This window comes from Eumetopias jubatus, unplaced genomic scaffold (genome assembly GCF_037043125.1).
Source record: "Eumetopias jubatus isolate StellerSeaLion01/CBP00866 unplaced genomic scaffold, mEumJub1_p1.0 scaffold_6, whole genome shotgun sequence".
Taxonomy (NCBI): Eukaryota; Metazoa; Chordata; class Mammalia; order Carnivora; family Otariidae; genus Eumetopias; species Eumetopias jubatus.
In genome coordinates this window covers 69653711-69667616 of record NW_028274812.1, presented here as the reverse complement: position 1 = coordinate 69667616, position 13906 = coordinate 69653711, and the positions used below count along the sequence as shown (strand labels likewise).

General features: G+C 39.7%; 1 protein-coding gene across 1 annotated transcript in view; it reads right to left on the bottom strand.

Moving 5' to 3' along the window:
• The window catches only part of MDN1 (midasin AAA ATPase 1), a 157813-nt gene that overhangs the window by 45167 nt on the left and 98740 nt on the right, over positions 1–13906 (bottom strand). Inside the window, exons 54-63 of the mRNA XM_028108025.2 lie at positions 11009–11166; positions 10668–10788; positions 10098–10308; positions 9496–9727; positions 9055–9181; positions 8271–8441; positions 3923–4137; positions 3152–3539; positions 2243–2352; positions 882–1587 (exon numbers count right to left, since the gene is read on the bottom strand). Coding sequence (XP_027963826.2) covers positions 882–1587; positions 2243–2352; positions 3152–3539; positions 3923–4137; positions 8271–8441; positions 9055–9181; positions 9496–9727; positions 10098–10308; positions 10668–10788; positions 11009–11166 — 2439 coding nt within the window. The remainder of the gene's footprint in view (positions 1–881; positions 1588–2242; positions 2353–3151; positions 3540–3922; positions 4138–8270; positions 8442–9054; positions 9182–9495; positions 9728–10097; positions 10309–10667; positions 10789–11008; positions 11167–13906) is intronic.

Sequence of the window (13906 nt, the reverse complement as noted above, 5' to 3'; positions counted from 1 at the left end):
AAGAAAAAAAAAGTAAGTGTCCAATAAGAAATTAGTTAAGTGTCTTAGAGCATAGCCATATATAATAGAAAACTAGGCAGCCATTCAATATGATGCAGGTAAAGAATACCGTAATTATGGAGGAAAATAATCACTAAATGCTGTTAAGTTTTTTAAAGCAAAGTATAAAACAGAATGGACTTTAAAGGTGGTTTGCAGAACTCTAGCAACTTAAAGACCAGTCTCAGAGACCATGGAGGTGACAGAATTGTCCTCAATTAAAGCACATCTTTTATCTATTACATATTGGGAAACTAGTATAAGGCCTTTTATTTTAAAAAGAGTTCTACAGCTAAAAAACAAAAATTTATAAACCACTGGGACAAATGACTTAAATTTATAATGTCATAGACATACATGTACAGATACACGTATACAAATAAACCCAGAATGGGACGCACTTTTAACAGTTTTACAGCTTATTTAAGTGGTAAAATCTAGTAAGTTTCGTTTATATTTATTCTTTTAATTATATAAATTGAGAACAAATTATTTTCATTGGTAAGAGGAAAACAGATTTTCTTAATAAGTTGATACTATTACCTGGCAAAAACCACCATAAATAAAGTCAAAAGACAACAAACTAGGGGAAAATATTTGCAGTGTGTATCACAGATAAAGAGCTAACTTCACTGATTTTTTCTAATCTCTTAAAAACTGAGGGACAAAGACCCCCAAAACTGACAGTTGAATAGGAGACGGAAAGGAAGATACTAGATCCCACTGTCCAACCACATGGCTCTTTCTACACAGGGTATTGCTTATGTCCTGCAGATGCCCCTCTTGTGCTCCCAGCTCCCTGCAGCAGGAGGCCAGGGCTGGACCCCCAGAAATGGGCTTACCTGGCATACATGTCTGAAGAGCTGCAGGGCCCTCTGGTCCAGCTCTCCCTTGCACAGCACATGGGAGCGCAGGTAAAGGAGGGCATTCATCAGCAGCTGCTCTCGGGTGGGGCAAGGTCTCTGGCCCTTGCCTTCCAGCTCCTTTCCTCCTGAGCGCTTGAGGAGCAACTTTCCAAGGCCTCGAAGAACCTCCTCTGACTTCACTGAGCATAAAGCATCTGCATGAGCATAGTAAGTGGGGAAGGTGGGGCCCACCGATGGAAAAGCCAACAGGGATGTGGCCAGGGTGCCCAGCCTGTCTGCACAGACCACACTGCCTTGGAATGAAGCGTAGACCTCAGATGCCACCAGCCTCATGCCATGCTGCAACTGCAGGATGGATGCTTGCAGTGGGGCCACAGAGTCTGGATACAGGGCATACTCCTCGGCCAGCCGCTTCCTGAACTGGTGGTGGGATTGCTGCCAGGAAGCTTCCTCCTTCAGAAGGGTCTGGGCCACCTGGGCAGACCGAGGCCCATCCATGTGGAGTGCCTGCAGGAGCCGTGTGAGCAGATCCTGAACAGCAGGGACCTTGGCAATGCTGGTGACATAGTGGTGGATCTCCTGCACCAGTGACTCGTAGGTAGGCACCTGGGGTCTAAAGGCCTGCTTCTTTGACAGGCTGCAGATTAAGTTCTCCAGATGATCAATTCTTTGGCGAAGTAGTCTAAAGGCAAATTAACACAATATGCAAATTGTCAGGTGAAAAACAGCAAATCTAGCAAAAACAGCAAAAGTCTAGCTCAGGAAAACAGAATGAAGGCATATCAGCTGCTGAGGAATGATATGAAGAAAATACTGACAATTATAATGTAAATGAATAATACAGAGAGATCATTTATCACACACCACACATGGTGGTAAGCAATGTAGATGCGTATTTCGTCAAAGTCTAATCACAATTCACTTAGGTAGTTGCTATGATCCTCCTCTTAGAGACATGGATTCTGAGGCTCAAAGGCATTAAGTGATCTCCTTAAAGTCTAAAGCCAAAGGACAGGAACTGGACTGAAATGCAGACCTATTACACTATACAATATTTACCAAGACAACAAACCCACACAGTGCACGTCATCAGACCCAACTTCTATCATGTTGAAAATAAGTTCTGGTTTCAACCCACCTGGCCCTATGTGAATCCTGCCCCTCCTTTCAGAGTATTAATTTTTCCTGACTATAACCATGGTTTTAGGATCTAATTGCTAATGTAGAGACATGTATCATCACTTCTAACATTCCAATTACACTGCAAAGGTCAACCTCAAAATGTCTTTAGAAAACAAAAACAAAAAAACAGCACAACACAATTACTCTGCTGTTACCTGATGTGAGGATGAGAGTAACGGATAATGACTTCATTTTCCAGGTCTGTTCCAGTCAGTAGCTGGGACGAGAGGTTTCGGGTCTTCCACTCACACTGCAGCTGGTGTAACTAAGAGAAAGGGAAGAAGCTGGTCTGCCATGCCCAGCTATGACCATGTCCAGGAGGACAATGCCCTGGGGAAGGGTAGAGCAACTGGATGGAAGGAACCTGGGCTCTTGAATGACCCAAGAGCAGGGGTTTTTGCTCCATTAACCTGGATCACTCACCTTAGAGCTATTAGGTAAAAGAAACTATCTTATTCACACCACTGAACTTCTAGGACTCTGCTATAGCAGCTTAGTCTTTACCAACTCATATACTAGTTCCATATTTTGAAGAAGGAAAATTATTATCACTATCTTTATGTATTCAGTTCCTCAGTTTGGTTAGAAGTTCAACTATTAAGGGATGCCACTTAATCTAAATTTACTTGATTCTTGAATTTTAGATAACAAACACCCAAACTTTAGAACCTGAGGAGTACCATACCATATCTAAAAGAAATTATCCAAGTCCAAATATTCAAAATTTAGTTCAGGGAGAGGGAGTATGGATAGGAGAGATACCACTAGTTCTCTGGCAGTGCCTCAGGTGTTTGACTGTTGTGACCTCTGTCTACTGCAGCCTATTGGCAAATGCATTAGAAGCTTAGGAAGGGCCCCTCCAAGTACCTAAGCTTACTTAGAGGAACTCTCAAAGAGGAAAATGCAGTCTTTAGACCATACTCCTGGGATGTCACAGAGCAGCCTATGCAAAATCATCCCTCTGAGGCTCTGAGCATCCAAAAAGCAATAAAAGGAGTAATATACTAAGCAAACCCACCCAGTGAGGGATGGAGCTCGTGCTCCAAACTCTCACTCCTCCATACCTCTTCCTTAGCATACTTGAGCTTGTATTCTCTCTTCACTGCAGGGTCAAAGCGTGCCTGTGGAAGCCATGTCTGAATCTGGAGCAAGCCAAGGCTCACCCAGAGGCTCCCACGGCGGGCTGGCTCAGGAAGGTCCCGTTTACTGTCCCCTTCCCCAAACAAGTGGCGCAGGGAGGTGAGCAAGAGGCATAGCAGCTCTTTGGGCAGGGCCTCCTGCCCGGCCATGTCCCCAAGAGTCTGGCCCACATGCTGGAAGGCCTGGCTGTCCCTGAGCAATAGCTGCTCGCAATTCTGCATGTACTCCTGTCGCCGGGGCTCAGGAAGCAGCTCTGCCAAACCTGTCAGGTGCCGGCACAGCACAAGCCCCTGGAGCTGTGAATCCGTGCATCTGTAGAGATAAAGAAGCATTTAAGGTCTTGTACTACATCAAACAGCATTCCTTTCTCACATTATCATTCTCTCAGAAAATGAAACGGCAGACTGCGCTGCCAATAGCTAAAGGTGAATTTCTCTTCTCAAGTTATCTTACATGCTTTTCCAAGCACCACTCTCTTTATCACAATAAGCTGAACATTGACAGAGGCACTGGCCAGCTCATAATAGCCTGTCATGGGCTAAAAACCTGCTGATCCAGCCAGAAAATATATTTGCCTTCACCCACCAAAACTAGCTTCTACAGAAACAAGTTCTGAGTTTTCTGCTACATGCTCTGTAGGAAAGACAGACCTTTACAGTCTACGGGGGGGGGGGGGGGGGGGCATGTAAGAATACCTGAACTCTGCGACTGAAGGCATAGCCATGTTGGTCCAAAGCACCAGGCTGATGTCTCGGAGCTGCAGGGCTCTCTCAACCCACTCTCCCAGGGTGACATGTGAGGAGGACAGGATGGGAAAGCCACTCACATCCCAGGGACTTGCTCTGCAGCTGTTGGTCAAGACTTCAAAGCAGCACTTGGAGAATACAGCTCTACTGAGACTGCCAGGGCCCTGATGGATGGAGAGAGGTCATGTATCTTTTAGAAATTAACTAAAAGGATTTCAACAAGCAGCACTGAACACTTCAGAGGGAAGAAAGAAAGTAAGAGAAGGAGGTCCAGGTTGCCAGGACCAGGTAAACCTCAACCAGAGTGCAGACTGGGGTCAGGTGTTAGGCTTTAAAGAAACAGACTCCATTCTCAAAGAATGAGGAGCAATTGGTGCTTTACTACTGCAAGAAAATCCCTCCCACTGGGGCATCAGGAAGACCATTCTTGTAGTAGAGCTAGGGGCACACTGCAGGAAGGAGAGACTTGGGAAGCAGGGGAAAGAGTAAGAAGATCAATGTTAGAGTCAGGGACAAAGGGGCACATGGGTAGCGCAGTTGGTTAAGTGTCTGCCTTATGTTCAGGTCATGATCCCAGGTTCCTGGGATCGAGCCCCACGTCAGTCTCCCTGCTCAGTGAGAGTCTGCTTCTCCTCCTATTTGTGCTCTCTTGCTCATACTCTCTCTCTCTAATAAAAAAAAATCTCTTAAAAAAAAAGAAAAGAGTCAGGGACAAAGTTTGTCAAACCTGTGCTTCTTGGACTATTCATCTGAGACACACTAATAGCTGTCCACAGCGAAGGATTAGGTGGTTAAATACATAAAATGGGAAACACTGTATACTCTGCAACTCTTGGGGAATCCGTAAGATTTATCACTAAAGGCTTTGAGAAACGTGTTACAAGAAAGAAATCAATTTTGAGGGGTGCCTGGCTGGGCTCAGTCAGAAGAGTATGCGACTCTTGACCTCAGAGTCATGAGCTGGAACCCCATGTTGGCTATAGAGCTTAAAAAATTTTTTTAATTAAAAATATCAATTTTGATACAGCAAGAGAAGAGTCCAAAACAAAGCCATGAACATCTGTGGGAATAAGGTATGACAAAGGTGGCATTTCAAATGAGAGTGGAAAGGATGAATTAATAAAACATGGTGTTGTTATACTGCTTTTGGATATACTGTTTGTATAAAATATTTGTATACCTACCTCACAAAACAAGATATCCAGATGTAACTGATGATTTAAATATAAAACAAAAACAAACATATGCAAGGAAATATGGGCAAATGGTTTTTAACTCCAGGGATAGTAAAGAAAGACTTTTTTTAAAAGCATGACACCAAAGCCAGAAAACAGAAAGGGGCCAGAGTATTTGAAAAGAAAACATTATAAAACTTGAGAGACAAGAGAACAGTAGAAATATATTTCCAACCATATGGTGGGTAAAAGTTTAATATCCATAATAAAGAGATCTTCAATAAGAAAATGATGAGAAATTCAAATTTTGTTTTTTTACCAAATGAGCAATAAACGACTGAATAATGCAGAGAAGGAAACATTATATATATGTGTAAAGATGTTTAATCCCCAAAAAATAATCAGGAGTACAAATTCAAATGAGATTTTTAAAACTGAATAATTGGCAATACTTAAAAATGGTGATAATAGCTAGTGTGTCAAGGATATGAAGAAACAGGTTCTTATAGATAGAATAAGTGAAATTGTGCTCTAGTCCTAAGTCTTCCTGTGATCATCCAGGACTTTGTGACTTCCCCCTTTACTAGCTCCTAGCATGTTTAAAAAAGTAAACATACCCTGATGTTTATAGCAGCATTATCAATAGACAAATTATGTAAAGAGCCCAAATGTCCATCGACTGATAAATGGATAAATTAGATGTGAAGGGGGTGTGTGTGTGTGTGTGTGTGTGTATCACAGGAATATTACTCAGCCATAAAAGAAGAATGAAATCTTGCCATTTCCAATGACATCGATGGAACTAGAGAGTATTATGCTAAGTGAAATAAGTCAGTCAGAGAAAGACAAATACTATATAATTTCACTCATATGTGGAATTTAAGAAACAAATGAACATGGAGGGGGAAAGAGAGGCAAAAAAGAAACAGACAAGTATAGAGGACAAACTGATGGTTACTGGAGGGAAAGTTGGGGGGGGATGGGTTAAACAGGTGATGGGTATTAAGGACTGCACTTGTGATGAACATCAGGTGTTGTATGTAAGTGATGAATCACTAAATTCTACACCCGAAACTAATATTACTCTGTATGTTAACTAACTGGAATTTTAAAAACTTGGCCGGGGTGGGGCGGGGTGGTAAAAAACAAAACCACCTGCCTAGACATTCTGAGAATAGCCATAAATTTCTTTAACTGTGCAGACATTCTGACCAAGGATTAAATTCCAGTTCTTGTAACATATCCACAGAAATGCTAGGACAAATAGACAAAGATTTACACAACAGTAGTTGATGCAGGTATGCTTGTTATAGGAAGGGGAGAAATAAAGGCAAGAAATCTCGACATTTATGAATAAGTAAGTAATTAAATAAATTCCAGCACATTAGAACAATGGAATGCCTTAAAAAGAATAAGCTGGAATGACATGTTTCCATGACCTATTATGTGAACAAAGAAAGCGATCTTATGTTTGTTTACATATACATTTAATACAAAACATATGTAAAACAAGATACAGAGCAAAGAGCGATTATTTCTACAGAATTCTATCTATGCAAAGTTGATCCTTGAACACAAGGGGTTGGGGTGCCAACCCTCCCACGCAATAAAAAAATCCACATATTTAATGGTTAACTCCCCAAAACCTTATGTACAGTACAGGAGAACAAGACACGACAGGTTTTCTCATCCCCAAAGTTAGCAAAGTTGGACCCTCGAGTGGTATCTGCTACTTGCTCCTCCCCAAGAATGCAGAATCTCCTTCCATGTAGAGTCCAGAGAAAGGCAAAGAACCAGGAAAGGGAGAGTACCTTTACTCACCTTTCCAGGTCACTTGCTCCACCTGACCCCTGCTGTATGGTTCTAACAGTTTCTGCTTACAGGAAATGCTGGCAAGCAGTGAGCCAGGGGCCACTATCCCGGCGGTATTAACTGCCTGCCTCGGACTTTCAGCACCATGGACAACCCCCCCCCCCCCCCCCCCCCCCCCCCGTCCCCTCTGCCACCAAGAATCCTGCTTAGCACTTACCCTGTCCCCTGGTGTTTTTCTAGACTCCTCACCTCGGAGAGTCATCATTCTGTGGTCCTTTGCCAACTCTGCCAATGACAGGCCCTGCCACTTCAGTGAGACCCCCCACCCCGCCAGTCCCTTTTACCTGTCTCAGTTCAATACCTCAATGAACCTAGCTTTGCACAGGTAGTGGGATGAGGAGTGCCAGAATCAGGTCAGAGAGCTGCTGTTCCAGCCTTCCCTGCATCTTTCCTCTACCCTCCCTTTGCTTCTAGGCATTTGGCAACTTCTACCTTACTTTTCAATACAATATAAAATACATATTACCTGAGAAAAATCCATGTGTAAGTGACCCTGTGCAGTTCAAACCTGGTGTTGTTCAAGGGTCAACTGTATACACACACACATATATACACACGTACATATACATTTCTATACTGTTAAAATATTTTATAACTAGAAAAAAGGTATTTTTTTTTTAAAGATTTTTATTTATTTGCCAGAGAGAGAGGGAGAGTACAAATGGGGGGGAGCGGCAGGCAGAGCAGGCAGAGAGAGAAGCAGGTTCCCCGCTGAGCAAGGAGCCCAAAGCGGGGCTCAATCCCAGGACCCTGGGATCATGACCTGAGCCGAAGGCACAAGCTTAATCTGAGCCATCCAGGCGCCCCGAAAAAAGGTATTTTAATTAGAGAAGAAAGTGAAGACTTTTTTTATTATTTTAGAGAGAGAGAGTATGAGTAGGGGGAGGAGCAGAGGGGGGAAGAATCCCCAAGCAGACTCCACACTGGGTGTGGCACCCGATGCAGGGCTCAATCGCACAACCCTGAGATCATGACCTGAGCTGAAACCAAGAGTCAGATGCTCAAACAACTGAGCCACCCAGGCACCCCAAGTGAAGATATTTAACTTTATTTGCTTTAATTCAGAACTTCCCAAATAATTTAAGATAGAATATCTTTTTTTGGGAAGATATACTTCTTAACATCCTGCAGAAAATAAAGTATTGCAATCACTTATTTAGTTACTGCTCTGTCCTAGGAATAAATGTTTACTGCTAGATCAAGAAATTTTTTCCACTATCAAACACTTTTATGATTTTATGTCAACAAACCTTCAATGTGGAGTCCAAAAGGGACTTGGGCATCTCCCTCTGCTGTACACCAGGCAGAGGGCTCCACATTAGCCAGTACTCTGGATTTGTAGTCACAGTACTGCTCCAAAAAGACATAAATGTGGAATTAAATAAGTCAGACCACAATGAAATAATTTCTTCAGTAGACACCTAGAGATAAATAGATAAGAGAATATTTGAGAAAAATTCCATAAATCAAGTTATGAGGTTTCCCTCTTATAAGACTCATCTAAAATTAACATGGGTTTAAAGATATTAATTCTAATGTCCCTGATTTCCTGCCACCCTGGTCATCCTGGTTAAGCCACTTATCATCTTGTTTATAATTTTATAAAACTGAGATCTGCTTTTTATAAGGCATATGAGGAAATATAAGTGAATCACACGATTATAATATCAGCAAAATAGGTAAGTGAATAAAGGTTGTACTAATGAAGTTATATTAACTGCAGTTTACCACTATTCACATTCAATAGTTATTCCTGGAGAAAAGATTAAAAACACTCTCACACTGTATTTTTGCACAAACAATAAAAATAAGCAAATATTTCAGCCTCATTTAACTGGAAACCAAACACAATGATTCTGTAGTAAGAGTTGTGAAATACCCAGGTAATTACTGCAAAAAACACTCAAAATTCTCCCCTTTGAAAGTTAATTCAAGTAAGACTGGAGTTTTGGACATAAACAGAATTCTGCAACCAGTCTGCCACAGAATGTCTAATTGGCTCACAGTATAGAGAAGGTTTATCTCCCTTTTTACCTTATGATGGTGCAATAAGAACCAAAGGTCTCGAAGCTCTCGCGGAGCAATTGGTGTGTGCTTAAGACAAAATGTGATGTGATGACTTATCTCCTCATCTATCTGGGGTGGCTGATTTTTGCTGGACCTGTTCCACAAATAAAGAGGAAGAAAGGATGGGCTGTGGACTATCAATAAACTGCTAGAAATCTGCTATGTATGGGAAGATAGAACACACAGAACTTACAGTGCATTTATTAAAATACAAACAAGCAATTCTACTGGAAAAACACCTAGTAACTTGTAGAGGTCGAGTGAAAACAGGCAAAGAATCAGTGGCAACAGGCCTCCCTTGGTTTCGGTACCTAGTCCCCTTTAAGACAAGTCTGTGCTTTGTTTCACATGCCGGATATATAGAATAACCTAACAAGAAAAAAAGTTCCCCCAAGGAAAATGGCTTACCTTCTTAGACAAGCCTGTGTCATAAAATCAGCTGTCACTTTGTACTGCCAAAGCATTGCCAGGTACTCCATTGCAGGCCACAACTGAACATTCCTGGTGAGTTGGATTAAGAAGGTAAAGTCTGGTTGGAACAGGGAGGAAGCTTCATTGTGCTTTTTCTCCAGAAAACCAACTGAAATTCCTTTGGCTTTTAGTTCTAAACAATGGGCATTCACAAGATTCTTCAACTCATCTGGACAGAAAGACACATGCAACATTATAGCATAGTGGTCAATAGAACAGGCTCAGATTCCCAACAACTAGTTATGTGACTGTGAGCTTAACCTGAGCTTAAGTTTTGTACCTGTGAAATGATGTCATTAATACCTGCACAATTCTGATGACAGAACTAAACAATATATGTAAAGTTCAACTCTATGCCTGACACGTATTTAATGGTAGATATAGTATACAAAAAGGAAAAAGGAAAAAAAAAGGGAAAAGAGAAAAGAAAGAAACAGAAAAAAAGAAAATCTAAGGGAAAAACTTAAAAACTTATTGGCTGTAGAGCAGCAAATACTTCTGGAGCATCTGTCAGCAGGCTAAACTCCAGAGTATCTTACCTGGGTTGGCATCTTCCAGAATATTAGCTCTGAGGACCAATCCCCAGGCACGCAAGAGACTTTTCTTTAAAGTCCATTCGGAAGCAACCACTTGGAGATGATTAATGTCTTCCCACCTTCCACTTTCCCCAAGGGCAGGCATTCGCTCTCTGATGGCAAGCGCTTTGTTAAGGACTTTCAATTGAGAAAAACACTCCACCACCAGCTTGTTCTGAAACAACAAAACCCAGGAGAACCTACTATCAGGGAGAAAGGAGGTTCTTTTTAGCAGCCTGTTCAGGTTTAAGAAAAAATATGAAACATTTCCACAATGCTTCTAGAAAACATAAGGTTTGTTTACTCCTGTTGCTCTCAGGAGATTTTATAGTAATAAAGTTAAAACTCTACCCAGACTTAATACTCTCCAAGAATAAGCAAAATGTTAACACTTCACAAATCAGTTAATAGTATTGTGAACATTTAGGTTAAGTGTTACTGGCAAGGATGAGTCTAGTTGAATGGCAGTCCCCATGCTCCAGGAGAACTTAAGATGTCAAGTCTTAGTGTTTACGACATGTTTCTAAGTTGTACCTTAAAAGGAAATGGTCGTCCCAGGAACTTTTGCAACTTCTTTATACCACTGAAGCCACCAGTTGGGCTCCCCAAGCAATTCTGAATATGTTCTGAGACCGTCTGAACCTCTTTGTAATATCTTTAAAGAAGGAGAAAAGGGAAGAGGGAAGTAAGGAAAGGGGGAAATGCGGGACAGTAGAGACACAGTAGAGACATCATTTACATTTTATATTTGATTCACATTCACCCATAGGCAAAGGGAGTCAACCAAAGTAAAGCAACAAGTTTCAATTCCAAACCTTTTTTATCATCATCGGTACTATAGATATTGACATTATTACTCAAAATATGAGTCTTACTTGTTTTCATGGTTCATTAGGAGTTGAGGGATCTGACGGACCAAATGTTTCAAAACCCAGTGCCAGTGAAGGGCAAGCAGGGCCAGGCCTGGGGCATCCACTTTTACTGTGTCAGCCACGGTCCAAAACCGGTCCCGCCACCGCAGAGAATCTAAGATCTAAAAACAAAGTAAACCAAACTACTCACAAGCATTTCTCGGTGAAAGACACAAGACCCAGATTTCAATTGTTAATCAAGACTCAACATACACACATAAAAGGTCTAGCATTTGACTGAAATACTTTTTAGGGACATTAAAACAGTCAGAGAAGGCACAGATTTTTTTCCTCCAAGCACTTGAAGTTCAGAGCTATTTCCTTAGAGAAAATGGAATTATTGGGTCATATGGTATGTGTACATGTAATTTTATTAGATACCGCCAACTTTTCTTACAAAGCAGCTGCGCTGTTTTGTATTCCAACCAGTATAGGCGAATTTTGACTGTTCTGTTTCCTTACCAATACTTGCTACTGTTAGTGATTTTAATTTTAGCCATTTTGTGGGTGGCACTGCACTGTGGTTTCAATTTACACTTCTTTGATAACTAATGATGTTGCAATTTTTGAAGTTCTTACTAAGCACTCACATTATCTTCTGAGAAGTATCTATTCAAATTATCTTGCTCATTTAAAAATTTGGGCTGTATTAGTTTATATAATTTATATATATAACATCTATAATATATAATTAAAATTTTATGTAATACAGCCCATTTTTAAAGTTTCTCCCAGTGTTTTCATTTTCTGAGATGTCAAGAACAGAAGGTTTTGATTTTGACAAAATATATCAAATTTTTTCTTTTATGAAGAATCCTCTGAAATCTCTGCCTATCCTTGGGTTATGAAGATTTTCTCCCGTGTTTTCTTATAGAGAGTTCATAGTTTTAGCTTTTATATTTAGATTTATGATCCATTTTAAGGTAATTTTTCCATATAATGTAAGACAGGGGTAAAGGCTCATTTTTTAACTTTATTATATGAACTTTATTGTACTTGTTCCATCACCATTTGTTGAATATACTGGTTTTCCCCATTAAATTACCTTTGCATATTTAGAAGAAGAAAAAAAAAATCAACTGACCCTATGAGGATCTATTTCTGAATTCCTTTTGGTTTCACCGGTCGACGTGTCTATCCTTGTGATAATACCTACTGGTCTACGTGTCTATCCTTGTGATAAATTCACTAAAGTAGATTTGTATTGCAAATCAGGTGAGTCTCTAACATTGTTCTTCTAAAATGTATTTTTATAGCAAAGTGGTCTCAATATTTTTTGAGTGATTTCTCTCAGAGAGATAAAAGCTATTTTCATAATATCAAACTATTTACCTTTTGTCACTATGCTGACATTTGCACTGATAGTTACCAATAAAAGAGGTGGGATGGGTGGGATGGACAAACTGTGACTGGGTATCCAGCAAACACTATATTGAAAATGAAGTGAATCTGCCAGTTCAAGAAAAGCAATTGAGAGTATTTGTTGCCAAAGATAAAATTCAAGCTTACAAGCGAAACCCAGAACCTTGAAAAACCAAGACCTTGACAAATTCCCAATACTTCAAGATTTTTCTGATGAGGTTTGTGATAGTTTTTCATCAGTGTGACTCTGTTGACACTGAAGAATGATTTATCAACATTTGGAAGATCCGATAACTTGGTGAACAATAATTTCCAAATTACCAAAGCATGAGCTAAATTCCTACAATAGTAAAAAGTAAAAGTCCATCCAAAGTGCAAGCTAGACGAATGGATTTTGATGCATGACAAGTTTGGTGTATTTCTTCAGATTCCACAGTACAAGTAATCTTTAGAAAACTATCACTTGTCAAGTTGTGGTACAGTGTCAAAGAAAATTATTCACAGTTATATGAAATGGTTATGAAGACATAGGTTGGAAAAGGGAGTAGAAACTATATAAATAGAGGCCTAAACAACATAATATAAGAATGAATGCAAAGATTCCATTTTCTTCTGTTAATCCATACATTAAAGAGACCTGAAGAAATGTAAAAATAGTTGCACTTTTCATTAATTTGTTTTGAAAAACAGTTGATTCTCATTAAAAATGTTATTCCTGTTAACATTCAATGGATTTGCTATTGTGTTTTAAGCAAATTAATATTTTTTGTATTTTCAGATTTATTTCCTAATATAGTAAATATGTATAAATGTGACTATGAAATCTTTGATAAACTTTTTAGACTCAAGACTCCTTTATGGTCTTAAAGGTTAAGACCTACTATTCTAGTTTATTGAAATTACTAGAATAATCCAGATTCAAAACTCAAGGATGTCTAGGAAGACTTAAGTGGATTAAAATATAAATTAAAATTCCAATGTTCTCCAAGAGGTGGATAGATTGTAGTACCTACATTTGAAGGAATACTACTTGGCAATAAAAAAGAATGAACTCTTGATACAATAAACAATATGGGTACATCTCAAAATAACTGTTTTGAGTGAAAGAAGCCAGACCAAAAAAGTATACTGCATAATTCCAATTATATAAAATGCTAGAAAAATGCAACTAACCAAAAGCATGTTAATGGATACCCGGTTTGGGGTGGGGGCAAGGGAGAGAAAGGAAATACAAAAGAACATGAGGAAAGGCTTGAGGGTATTAGATATGTTCATTATTGTGGTAACGGCTTCACAGGTGTATACATGTCAAAACATAAAATTCTACACTTCAAATATATGCTATTTGTCAATTATATACCCACAAAGCTCTAAAATATGTGTGTATATATTTAAACTGTTAAGAACAACTAAATTTCTTAAGTAATACTGGACATATAATAACAACATTATAGTTTGTCTCACCCCTAAAAATCTTAAACATTTGTCTTGGCACAAAAA